Consider the following 13665-nt stretch of genomic DNA (forward strand, 5'->3'; position numbering starts at 1 on the left):
AGTGGATGTTGTATATATGGACTTCAGTAAGGCCTTTGACAAGGTTCCTCATGGAAGGTTGGTTAAGAAGGTTCAATGGTTGGGTATTAATGGTGGAGTAGCAAGATGGATTCAACAGTGGCTGAATGGGAGATGCCAGAGAGTAATGGTGGATGGTTGTTTGTGAGGTTGGAGGCCAGTGACTAGTGGGGTGCCACAGGGATCTGTGTTGGGTCCACTGTTGTTTGTCATGTACATCAATGATCTGGATGATGGTGTGGTAAATTGGATTAGTAAGTATGCAGATGATACTAAGATAGGTGGGGTTGTGGATAATGAAGTAGATTTTCAAAGTCTACAGAGAGATTTATGCCAGTTGGAAGAGTGGCCTGAAAGATGGCAGATGGAGTTTAATGCTGATAAGTGTGAGGTGCTACATCTTGGCAGGACAAATCAAAATAGGACGTACATGGTAAATGGTAGGGAATTAAAGAATGCAGGTGAACAGAGGGATCTGGGAATAACTGTGCACAGTTCCCTGAAAGTGGAATCTCATGTAGATAGGGTGGTAAAGAAAGCTTTTGGTGTGCTGGCCTTTATAAATCAGAGCATTGAGTATAGAAGTTAGGATGTAATGTTAAAATTGTACAAGGCATTGGTGAGGCCAATTCTGGCGTATGGGGTACAATTTTGGTCGCCTAATTATAGGAAGGATGTCAACAAAATAGAGAGAGTACAGAGGAGATTTACTAGAATGTTGCCTGGGTTTCAGCAACTAAGTTACAGAGAAAGGTTGAACAAGTTAGGGCTTTATTCTTTGGAGCGCAGAAGGTTAAGGGGGGACGTGATAGAGGTCTTTAAAATGATGAGAGGGATAGACAGAGTTGACGTGGATAAGCTTTTCCCACTGAGAGTAGGGAAGATTCAAACAAGGGGACATGACTTGAGAATTAAGGGACAGAAGTTTAGGGGTAACATGAGGGGGAACTTCTTTACTCAGAGATTGGTGGCTGTGTGGAATGAGCTTCCAGCGAAGGTGGTGGAGGCAGGTTTGTTTTTATCATTTATAAATACATTGGATAGTTATATGGACGGGAAAGGAATGGAGGGTTATGGCCTGAGCGCAGGTATATGGGACTAGGGGAGAATACGTGTTCGGCACGGACTAGAAGGGTCGAGATGGCCTGTTTCCGTGCTGTAATTGTTATATGGTTATATGGTTATTGAGAAATATATTTTGGCAAATAATAAAATGTCCTGATTTTGTCCAATTAACAGCTGACAATTATCCCATTCCTTAGCTTGCATCTGAGTAAAATTTATTTCAAAACGCATTGATAGTTTACGATTATTTAAATGGTAAATGTAGCTTCAGAAGCGTTTTCATTTTACATGTTAAAACCCACCTGAGAACCATGGGCGATTTTGCAATTTTACTGACGGATTTTTCACTTTTAAAACTTTTCATATAACAAATGAATAAAGATAAAACGTCAATAATGCCTTACTTTTGATGAAATGCAGCGAGCAAACGCGATAATTCCCGATATTTTCGATCTTTATATCTCCACGGCGAATGTCCGCTAACCACTTCCGCTGTTGTTGCCCCTTCAGCTCCCTCTTGAATTTACCTTAGTTTTTATCTTTCTTCTGGACTGTAAAGTTAGGTAGCTGTGCCTCACGGTCACCCCGACTGGCACAGTAATTTACAGCTCAAAAACGGGCCGTTTTCGCGGTTTTTAACGGGTGTGAAAGTGCGTGTTTTCAGCATCACTAACATGTACCGGAAGTGACGCTTGTACCCCAGTTGGATTTTGCGGTCACGTGGGCGAGGATCTATGATCTAGTGACCTTTCGTGAAATCACCCTATTTAGAATATAGTCTACTCCTTTATTCCTACCACCAAAATGCATGACTCCACACTTTGCTACACTATATTCCATCTGCCACTTCTCTGTCCACTCCCCCAACCTGTCCAAGTCCTTCTGCAGAATCCCTGCTTTCTCTACACTACCTGACCTTCCACCTATTTTCGTATCATCCGAAGTTCCTACATGCTTTGACTCCACGCATAGCCTGATGCTGCCACACATGTAAGTGTCAATTAGGATGAGGGCGATGTTAGGGACGCTTTTGCTCCTATTGTCTATGGACTTGTACTCTGTACGGACTCTGCAGAAGGACTTGGACGGGGCAGTGAATTTCACCACTGAGAATTGGCTCCTGTGAAATGGAATGGCGTCAAGGTCTCACTTTGGACTTTTATTTTCCAGAGCAGTTTTGTACACCAAGGGCATGTTGTTTTGTGGGGGTTAAACTTAAGACTCGTTCTCCCCTATACTTCAGTGAACAGGTTGATCACTACCCTAAATGCACACAGAAGCAAATGTTTTCTGTATACTGCGGTTTAATGACTAAGGTTGGGTTGACCTTGGTTAAACACTTTATTCTATTAGTGTCAGTTTGTCTGCATGTGTGTAAGAGAGATAGAGACTTATCTGAAAGAGCTGAACGCAAATCTGAATTTCATACAGCAGAATGCAAATTCAATATGTTCTCTGTGAAGTGACTGGTCTCTTTCATCTCGCTCAGCTGACTTGGCCAGTACACGAACCATCCCCCTCGTGCACAATTGGCTCTGGCCCGGGAGTGAAAGGTGAAAATGCGGAAGTTTCCACCCGGGCTGGGTATTTTCATATTTAGATCACAGCCTTAACATTGGTCTCCAGCTGGATTTTTGGGGACATAAACTCAACATCGATGGCGACTTTAAATACGGAGCGGAGAGCTTTCGTGCAGAAGATCAACAGGTGAGCGGTTTGTACATGCTTCGGGCAGTGAACGCGTGAAGGCTGACTGTACAACATGTAGCAAGCATAGTGGCTGCGAACAGCCAGGGATTTCATGCTGCAAAGCCATTTTCACCAGCGCTGCGTTATTCACCATATGTATTTTTCCCGTTAAAACCTGCCATTACTTTTAGGATTTCGTTTTTTTTATAAACGAGTCCGTTTTCAAAGTCGGTATTGTGTTTTACGACCGTGCGAGTCAAGTGTATCGACTGATTGCACTTAACGCGTAACACCTTAACTTCACGGGAAAGCACAGACCATTGATTCCTCCACAACAGCGAGTCTCAAACTCCTTCAACTAGACCTCAAACTCCTTCAACCTAGATTGAAGGAGCAAGTGCGACCCATAAAGCACAATTTAACTGGAGGATGAATGTCATTTAATGGGTCTTGGTGTGCATGCAGTTAGGAACGTACGTAGCATTCTCACTTTTGGTCAGGTTTTAAATTCAAGTGCCAATCGCAAACTAAGATTAGTCTTTGAGATTCAGTGTGGCGCTGGGTTGCTTTAATAGAACATACAACAGTGCAGCACAGGAACGGGCCCTTCGGCCCATAATGTATGTTTGTGTCAAACATGATGCCAACTTAAACTGATTTCAACTGCCTGTACATGACCCACACCCCTCTCTCTATTCCCTGCACTTCCATGTGCCTAAGTAAAAGCCTCATAAATGCCACTTTTGGTCTCTGCCTCCTCCACCAGGACTGAAAAGCGTTCCAGGCCCCCACTAGTCTGTGTATAAAGAAATGCCCTGTGCATCTCCATTAAACATTTCCCCTTTCACCGTAGAACTATGCAGCAGAGGACATTTCCACTCTGGGGGAAAAGGTTCTGACTGTCTACCCTATCTGTCTCTCTCATAATTTTATATACTCCCCTCAGCCTCCTTTTGCTCTGGTATTTTATTTAATTCTTCACATGCTTAAATTATAATGTTTTAGTTTTAATTGTGTACTGTATATTGTGTTGTTATTGCGAGTAAAGCACTATGGCAAATTCCTTGTATGTATACATATTTGGTGAATAAAATGTATTCAATTCAATTCAAAACATTCTACATTCCAGAGAGTCTTGCTGGAATTGTCCCTTCATTTTACAACCAGTTAAACCATGGTTAACTGAAGATCAAAAACACAGCAGATGTTAGACATCTGAAATAAAATCAGAAAGTGCATCTATGCTGAACTCTTGGGGGAAAAAAACAGTTTCTCTTTCCATATATGCTGGCTGATCTGCTGCGCATTCCCAGCATTTTCTGTTTAAAAAAAAGAGTTCAACCACAGCCTGTTCTGCCTGATTACCGTCAGGCCATGATGCATGTGGAGAGGTTGGTGCTCTTTGTGGGAGAATCGTTTAAAAATACGGAGTCACTCGTGTGAGTTGCAGATGAGGTGATTTTTTTGTTGTTGTTTTTACTCAGACTTTCGTAGGTTTACGGAAGCAAGGTCTTTGAAGAAGAGATATACAACAAGGAGTGGAATGTTATTGCAGGCAGACTGGAATGCAGAACTCTGTTTTCAATCAGACCTTAGAAACATACAAAATAGGTGCAGGGGTAGGCCATTCGGCCCTTTGAGCCAGGACCGCCATTCAATATGATCATGGCTGATCATCCAAAATCAGTACCCCATTATGGCTTTTTCCCCATATCCCTCGATTCCCTTAGCCCTAAGAGCTAAATCTAACACTCTCTTAAAAACATCGTGAATTGGCCTCCACTGCCAGATTCGCAACTCACTGTAAAAAAAAATTGCTCACCTCAGTCCTAAATGGCCGACCTCTTATTCTTAAAATGTGACCCCTGGTTCCAGACTCCTCCAACATCGTGAAGATTTTTCCTGCATCTACCCTGTCCAATCCTCTAAGAATTTTATATGTTTCTATAAGATATCCTCTCATCCTTCTAAATTCCAGCGAATACAAGCCCAGTCGACCCATTCTTTCATCACATGTCAGTCCTGCCATCCTGGGATCCTCCGCTGCACTCCCTCAATAGCAATAATGTCCTTCCTCAAATTAGGAGACCAAAATTGCACACAATACTCCAGGTGTGGTCTCAGCAGGGCACTGTACAACTGCAGGACGTCCTTGCTCCTAAATGCAAATCTTCTCGCAATGAAGGCCAACTTGCCATTAGCTTTCTTCACTGCCTGCTGTACCTGCATGCTTACTTTCAGTTACTGATGTACAAGCATACCCAGGCCTCATCCCCTTCTCCTAATCTGACACATTCAGATAATAATCTGCCTTCCTGTTCTTGCCACCAAAGTCGATAACACATTATCCGCACATTATACTGCATCCACATTATACTGCATCTGCCATGCTTCTGCCCATTCACCCAACCTATCCAAGTCACCTTGCTGCCTCAGAGCATCCTCCTTGCAGCTCACACTACCACCCAGGTTTGTGTCATCTGCAAACTTAGAGAGTTTACATTTAATTCCCTTGTATAAATCGTTAATAAATTTGTAAACAACTGGATTCCCAGCACCGAGCCCTGACTATAAGGGATCTACATTCGTCTTCACTAATCTTTTCCTTTTTACATTTTTGCGGGGAATATAAAAATTGAATGCAAAAGTTTATTTCGGTAAATAAACTTTTACATTCAATTTTTATATTCCCCGCAATCTTTCTTTCATGCTCTTTTTCCCCCCCTCTTAATTAACCTCTTTGTCCCCTCTGTTGAGTTCTAAATTTCACCCAGTCCTCTGGTTTACCTCTTCATCTGGCCAATTTATATGCCTCTTCCTTTGATTTAACACTATCCTTGACTTCCCTCGTCAGCTACGGTTGAGCCGCCTTCCCAGTTTTATTTTTTCGCCAGACAGGGATGAACAATTTCTAGAGTTCATCCATGCGGTCTTTAAATCTTTGCCATTGTATCTGCACCCTTTCAGTATAATTTGCCAGTTTATCCTATCCAATTCCCGTCTGATACCTTCAATGTCTCCGTTATTCAAGTTCAGGACCCTAGTCTTCAGGGCTCGAAATTAACGGTTGCCCGGGTGCCATTGACCACTCAAAGCGCCGCCAGGCAACCTAAACACCGAGTCATTTTTCCCGGCTTGGCAACCAGATACTGGTTTGTACCGAAGATAGACACAAAAAACTGGAGTAACTCCGCGGGTCAGGCAGCATCTCTGGAGAAAAGGAACGCGACGTTTTGTGTCGGCGGTGACGGATGTATTGCGTGGGCAAGATACTAGGTGCGGGGTGGCGAAGGGTCGCAGCGAATGACGGCCCCCGAACAACGGCTTCATCTCCTCCTCCAACCGCACCCTGCCCGCCCTGATAAGGGCCGCTGCTTGCAAACCCGCTAACCAAAGATCTTATAGCAGAGCTCCGCTATAGGATCTTTGCCGCTAACGACGCTTTAAAAAAAAAAAACCTCCTGCACGCCGAGGAGGGAGGAGGGAGAGGCCTCGGCGTGCGGGAGGTTTGTTTTGAAAGCGGTTTTCGCCATTAGCGGGATTGGTGTCGCGGCCGCTGCTGCTGCTGTGCGGGACCCGTCATTCTCTCCGACACTTCTGAAGCAGCTGCACCATAGATCCTGTAGCTATAGGAACTTTGATCTCTGCACCGCTCGGCCCCGCACCTTGCTGTTGGCTGGCCGAGGAGGGAGGCGGTGGCGAGGAAATCCCAACGGCCAAGGCAGCGGGGCGATGTTGTCCGAGGAGCACTGACCTTCTTTCCTCTCCCCCCTTCCCTCTCTTTCTCGTACGCCCCCTCCACCCCCCCTTTATCCTGGGACCCCTCCTCTACATCCGGCACTGATCCCCATTCCCGCCTCTATTCAGACCTCACTGACATCCCCTGTGCTCCCCTCCCCATCTCCCCCCCCCCCCCCCCAATCTATTCATCCTGCGCTGATCACCCTATCCACCTCGCATTGATTCTCCTGCCACCCCCCCCCCCCCATCCTGCACTGGTTCCCCAATTCACCCTGTACTTACCCCTTTCCCATCCATCCTGCACTTCTCCTCCATCCATCCTGTACTGATCCCCCATCCATCCTGTACTAATCTACGCATTCATCCCATACTGACCCACCCTCCATTTATCCTGCACCTTCCCCCATTCATCCTGTAGTGATTTCCCATTCATCCTGCACAGACCCTCCGATCCACCCTGTACTGACCCCTCCCCCCCAAATCATCCTGCACTGATCTCTTCCCCCCCCCCCCCATCCAACCTGTACTGATCCTCCCATTCACGACCCGAAACGTTGCCTATTTCCTTTGCTCCATAGATGCTGCCTCACCCGCTGAGTTTCTCCAGCACTTTTGTCTACCCCCATCCATCCCGTACTGAACCCCCCCATTCAACACCACTGACATCCCCCGTGCTCTCCCCTCACAATTGTACCTACTCCAACCAACACGTACTAATTCACCTGCCTCAATCCATCCATTCTGCACCGACTGCCTTCTAACCCCGCCTCCCCCCCCCACCGGCCATCTATCCACCCCGCACTGATTCACACACACCCCCTTCCCTGACCCTATTGTCCTGGAAATATCTTCAGAGCGAATATTGACTATGTTTGATAACGGAATGCAATCAAATGTGTTTTAATTCCCAATGTTATTATTTGTTTTAATCCATAAAGATGGATTAATTAAATTGTGAACACGTGAAACATTAAAACCGCAGTGTTCGATTGTCACTGCTACCTTTGACACGTTATTACAGAATTCATTTTAACGGCAAATCAATGCTCTTACTATGGAGTATCAGTACTGTAGTTATTTAATGAGCAACATTCACAACTATACGTACGCATATATGTTACCATGGTCCAGGATTTATCGACACAGGTTGATCATACGCTGAATAATCCAAACATTTCTGCTTGGAAGTGGAAAGAACTAATAGAAATTGCATTAACTGCAATGATTAAAAAGAGTTGAGATACTGTCTTATAATTTTGCTGCATGTCATTGTGGGATATATCATGTCTTGATTGGTGAATGTTTAGTTTGTGACTTTATTTGAAGCAGAAATAATATGTGAATGCTTCATTGAGTATAATTCCGACAGGTAACTACGCGCTTTATCCGAGCACATTATCGCGCGCGTCATGCAAGCCATCTTAAATGACCACCTAAACTGCCATTTGGCAACCTAAAAAGCTACCAAGGTTGCCCGGCTGATAACAGGGAAAAAAAGTTAAGCGAGAGCCCTGCTAGTCCTTAAATTAACCGTGTCACTCTCCATCCCATTGCAGAATTCCACCATATTATGGTCACTGTTGCCTGAGGAGCCTTGCACAATAAGTCTAGGATAGCTTGCCCTCTGGTCAGTTCCTCAACATATTCTGGATGATCTGGATGAAGGTGTGGTAAATTAGATTAGTAAGTATGCAGATGATACCAAGATTGGGGGTGTTGTGGATAATGAAGAGGATTTCCAAAGTCTACAGAGTGATTTAGGCCATTTGGAAGAATGGGCTGAAAGATGGCAGATGGAGTTTAATGCTGATAAATGTGAGGTGCTACACCTTGGCAGGACAAATCAAAATAGGACGTACATGGTAAATGGTAGGGAATTGAAGAATACAGTTGAACAGAGGGATCTGGGAATAACCGTGCATAGTTCCTTGAAGGTGGAATCTCATATAGATAGGGTGGTAAAGAAAGCTTTTGGTATGCTAGCCTTTGTAAATCAGAGCATTGAGTATAGAAGCTGGGATGTAATGTTAAAATTGTACAAGGCATTGGTGAGACCAAATCTGGAGTATGGTGTACAATTTTGGTCGCCCAATTATAGGAAGGATGTCAACAAAATAGAGAGAGTACAGAGGAGATTTACTAGAATGTTGCCTGGGTTTCAACAACTAAGTTACAGAGAAAGGTTGAATAAGTTAGGTCTTTATTCTCTGGAGCACAGAAGGTTAAGGGGGGACATGATAGAGGTCTTTAAAATGATGAGAGGGATAGACAGAGTTGATGTGGATCAGCTTTTCCCTTTGAGAAAAGGGAAGATTCAAACAAGAGGACATGACTTCAGAATTAAGGGACAGAAGTTTAGAGGTAACATGAGGGGGAACTTCTTTACTCAGAGAGTGGTAGCGGTGTGGAATGAGCTTCCAGTGGAAGTGGTGGAGGCAGGTTCGTTGGTATCATTTAAAAATAATTTGCATAGGCATATGGATGAGAAGGGAATGGAGGGTTATGGTATGAGTGCAGGCAGGTGGGACTAAGGGAAAAAAGTTGTTCGGCACGGACTTGTAGGGCCGAGATGGCCTGTTTCCGTGCTGTAATTGTTATATGGTTATATTGCTTTAAAAACCCATCCCATATACATTCAAGAGAGAGTTAGAGCTCCTAAAGATAGCGGAGTCAAGGGATTATGGGGAGAAGGCAGGAACGGGATACTGATTGTGGATGATCAGCCATGATCACATTGAATGGCGGTGCTGGCTCGAATGGCCTACCCCTGCACCTATTGTCTATTGTCTCTTCCAGGAAATCCTCCTCCTCAGCACTGTTACCATTTTGGTTGGCACAATCTATATGTAGATTAAAGTCACATGATAAGCACTGTACCTTTGCTACACACATCCCTAATTTTTTGCTTGATGCTACCCCCAACCTCCCTATTGTTGTTTGGTGGTCTGTATACAACTCCACCAAGCATTTTCTGCCCTTGGCTGTTACCGATTCTACAGCATTCAAGATAATGTCACTCCTTGCTATTGCATTAATCTCCTCTTTAACCAGCAATGCCACCCCACCTCCTCTTCCTTTCTGTCTATCCTTCCTGAATAGGACTACCATGCACCATCTTCCGAATGGCAGATCAGGCTTGAAGGGCCAAGTGGCCTTACTCCTGTGCCTAATTTATATATTCAAATATCAAATTGTCTGGTTCATAAGATTATGTGAGAGGAATAGAATTAGGCCATTCAGCCCATCAAATCTACTCCGTCATTCAATCATGTCTGATCTATCTCTCCCTCCTAACCCCATTCTCCTGCCTTCTCCCCATAATCTCTGACACCCATACTAATCAAGAATCTATCTATCTCTGCCTTAAATATATCCACTGACTTTGCTTTTACAGCCTTCTGTGGCAAATAATTCTACAGATTCACCAACCTCTGACTAAAGAAATCCCTCCTCATCTCCTTCCTAAAAGAATGTCCTTTAATTCTGGGGTGGAAGATTGCAACCTTCACGTGGTCCGCCCTGTTTCGACTAATGCAATCAACTCGACATGCACAAACGGAAGATCAAATAGAACAGGTAACGTTTACGTTACCTATTTCCTTCGCTCCATAGATGCTGCTGTACCCGCTGAGTTTCTCCAGCATTTTTGTGTACCTTCGATTTTCCAGCATCTGCAGTTCCTTCTTGAACATCAAATAGAACAAGTTGTCCTGCAATTTTAGGCTGTGCACGCCACACGAACGAAGAAGAAGTCCTTTAATTCTGAGATGACTAGTCCTAGATCCTCCCACGAGTGGAAACATCATCTCCACATCCACTCTATTCAAGCTTTTCACCAAACTGTACGTTTCAATGAGGTCCCCCCTCATTCTTCTAAACTCCAGTGATTATAGGCCCAATGCCGTCAAACGCTCATTGTAGGTTAACATACTCATTCCTGGGATCATTCTTGTACACCTCCTCTGGACCCTCTCCAGAGCCAGCACATCCTTCCTCAGATGTGGTGCCCAAAGTTGCTCAAAAAATTCCAAATGCAGCCCGACCAGTGCTTTATAGAGCCTCAGCATTACATCCCTGTTTTTGTATACAAGCTCTTTTGAAATAAATGCTAGCATTGCATTTGCATTATGGTTATATAATCCCTTTTGCGAGAAGGAACGTGATCGTGCTTGCTTAAAGATAAGTCAGTTGATTTGCGAATCCATTGATTTGGTAAGTGTTGTGAGGCAAATGAAAAATTCTAATTTACTTAAACTTTATTTAAGCTTTAAGCAACTCATTTCTGTAATACACATCTTCAAAGCGCCTGAAAATTATCGCTGATTCCGCAGGCCTCGCCGGCCCAAGACCCCCCACATGCGCACACTTCATTCTCCCCTCCTATTTATAAGTTGAGGCGGTCAGGAGGTTTAGTACGTCTTGATGACCGTCGCAGCACTGGAGCATCAGGAGATAATGGTGTTTCAATAGCTGGTGGTACATATATTGCTTGGTCATCAACTTCACTCGTATTGTTATTTACATTTACAATTTTAGAATTTCTTATCGAAGTTTTCATAGTGATGGGAGGTGATGGGAGTGTTGAAGGAAGTTCTCGATTAATATTATTAAGGAGTGATGGAGCTGATGGAGAAAACGGACATGGTGCAAGGTCACGAAGTGAGACAGTTGACTGACGTCCATCCAAATGAGTTGCTTAAATTGTGAGGGAAATTAAAATTTCTAATTTACTTAAACTTTATTTAAGCTTTAAGCAACTCATTTCTGTAATACACATCTTCAAAGCGCCTGGAAATTATCGCTGATTCTGCAGGCCTCGCCTCTCCCAGTAAAAAAGGTTCTCCCTGAACTTCTTGTTGGATGTATTACTATCTTGTATTATTTGGGTTCACAGCCTAGAAGAACAAATATCTACCCTAGCACATCCTTTTATAATCTTGCATAACTCAATCAGTTCACTCCTTACATTTTTTGGAGACTTGCATCAGACTGCCAATTTTTATCTGAGGTTGAAAACTCGAAGTTCTAGTGTGATTCAAATAAATCTACCTTCACCTTCAAAATTGTCGGCAATACTCTGTGTTGGTCAAACTAAGGTAATATAACTTCTGCTTTCCAAATCTTTTTGTTAGAAATTAACTCCAATACTTTGTTTGCATTTTATGGCCTTGCTGTGAATGTGTGTTTGATCCTCTTTCCTCTGAGGGCTATGTGGTTTCTGTATTTTTCCTCCAAAATGCACCCCCTCAACTCAAAAATATCAAAATACATTTGTCAATGCACATTTTATTCTGCAAGTTTACTAAAATCTAATTTGTTACAGTCCTTTTCCATATTAACCAATTTTGGTTTTGACTGGAAATTATTTTAATGTATATTGGATCTGTGTCCAACTCATTTTGAAACAAGTTTTCTATCCATTCTGGATATCTATCCGAATGAAGCTAAACTAATCCTGGATGGACGGAGTATAATTGCAGAGTTAGGATATGATAGAAAACTTAGCAGCATAGTAAATAATGAATCGGCTTGTATTAAGCTTCAAGAAAACTTAAAATGGGGAAATGGACACACAGCAGATGTAATTAAATATGGATAATGTGTGACACATTGTGAAACAAGAGGCATCGTGATTTAAATGCCACTACATGGTATGGGATGCTAGAGCGGAAACATTTGTATACTCTTAGATATTGAAAGATAACGGGGAACTTTCATAAACCAGATAAGGGAATGTTGGAGGCACAAGTGACTACAGACGTTAGGATCTGAAACAAAATGTAAAAATATGCAGGAGAAACAGAGCAGGGCAAGCAGTATCTCTTCCTAAAATGCTGACCCATCTCCCTGCTGAACCAACTGAATTCCTCTAGAAAATTGTTTTTTTGCTAAAGGAATCTTAGCTTTGTAAATAAGGGGATTGAATGTATAAATATGAACAAATTGCTAATGATGCCTTGGCTGGAATAAATGTAAAAACGGAAGATAGCAGAAGCACTCATTAGATCAATCATCACCTGTGGCAAGAGAAACAGAGTTAACATTTGGGTGAAAGACTCTTCGACAGCTGTGTCGAATTATGGGCAACGCACATTTGAGGAAAGATTTCATCATGTCTTGGCTAGGGTTCAGAGGATTTACACAAGGATCTTGCCGGGGCAAGAGATTTCTGAGGAGTATGGATTGCATTGCGAAGCAAGACAGCACATCTACTTCCTACTTACAACAAGGAAAAGTGAAGAAGACCATAATAGAGATGTCAAAACGGATTAATCTTGAAGGAACAAATAGGGAATATTGTTTGACATGTAGATGTCTAACTAGATGTCTAACATACATTATAAATATTTAATGGAAGGAATAGATGCTGATTAACACCCATGATAGACACAGCTGGTAGACTCAGCAGGTCAGGCAGCATCTATGGAGCAAAGGAATAGGTGACGTTTCGGGTCGAGACCCTTCTTCACAAGTCTGAAAACTGAAGAATGAAAAAAGGTTTCGACCCGAAACGCACCTATTCCTTCGCTCCATAGATGCTGCCTCACCCGCTGAGTTTCTCCAGCATTTTTGTCTACCTTCGATTTTTCCAGCATCTGCAGTTCTTTCTTAAACAGAGTAACTCAGCGGGTCAGCAGCATCTCTGGGGAAAAAGAATGGGTAACGTTTCAGGTTGGGATTCGAGTTAACACATGATTCCAGAGCCATCTGAAGAAGCTTCCCAACCCAAAATGTCACCTATTCTTTTTCTCCAGACCCGCAGAGTTACTCCAGCGCTTTGTGCCATACATTATAAATTATTGCCCAAAGAAGTGGAGGAGAAATACATTTTTTCACTCTGAATTGTTAATAATGTATTCGCACTGTGGCAAACTGATGAAATCTGATTCTATTAGCACATTTAAGAAGGTAATTATACGTTAACTTGGAGATGACTAACTGCAGAGAGCAGGAAAAGCCCGTTACAAAACTAAATTGTACAGTGCCCTCCGTAATGTTTGGGACAAAGTCCCATCATTTATTTATTTGCCTCTGTACTACACAATTTGAGATTTGTAATAGAAAAAAATCACATGTGGTTAAAGTGCACATTGTCAGATTTTAATAAAGGCCATATTTATACATTTTGGTTTCACCATGTAGCATTACAGC

At 43.0% G+C, this 13665-nt stretch overlaps 1 protein-coding gene across 2 annotated transcripts in view; it reads left to right on the forward strand.

Annotated features, from left to right (window-relative positions):
* The first annotated feature begins 2580 nt into the window (after nt 1-2580).
* The window catches only part of dock8 (dedicator of cytokinesis 8), a 205741-nt gene continuing 194656 nt past the window's right edge, over nt 2581-13665 (forward strand). Inside the window, exon 1 of one of the 2 annotated variants that reach the window (XM_033017783.1) lies at nt 2581-2790. In XM_033017783.1, the coding sequence (XP_032873674.1) occupies nt 2741-2790 (50 nt within the window). In that variant the 5' untranslated portion in view covers nt 2581-2740. The remainder of the gene's footprint in view (nt 2791-13665) is intronic. The other variant, XM_033017785.1, reaches the window with a different exon arrangement.

The sequence above is a fragment of the Amblyraja radiata genome, chromosome 3, assembly GCF_010909765.2.
Source record: "Amblyraja radiata isolate CabotCenter1 chromosome 3, sAmbRad1.1.pri, whole genome shotgun sequence".
Taxonomy (NCBI): Eukaryota; Metazoa; Chordata; class Chondrichthyes; order Rajiformes; family Rajidae; genus Amblyraja; species Amblyraja radiata.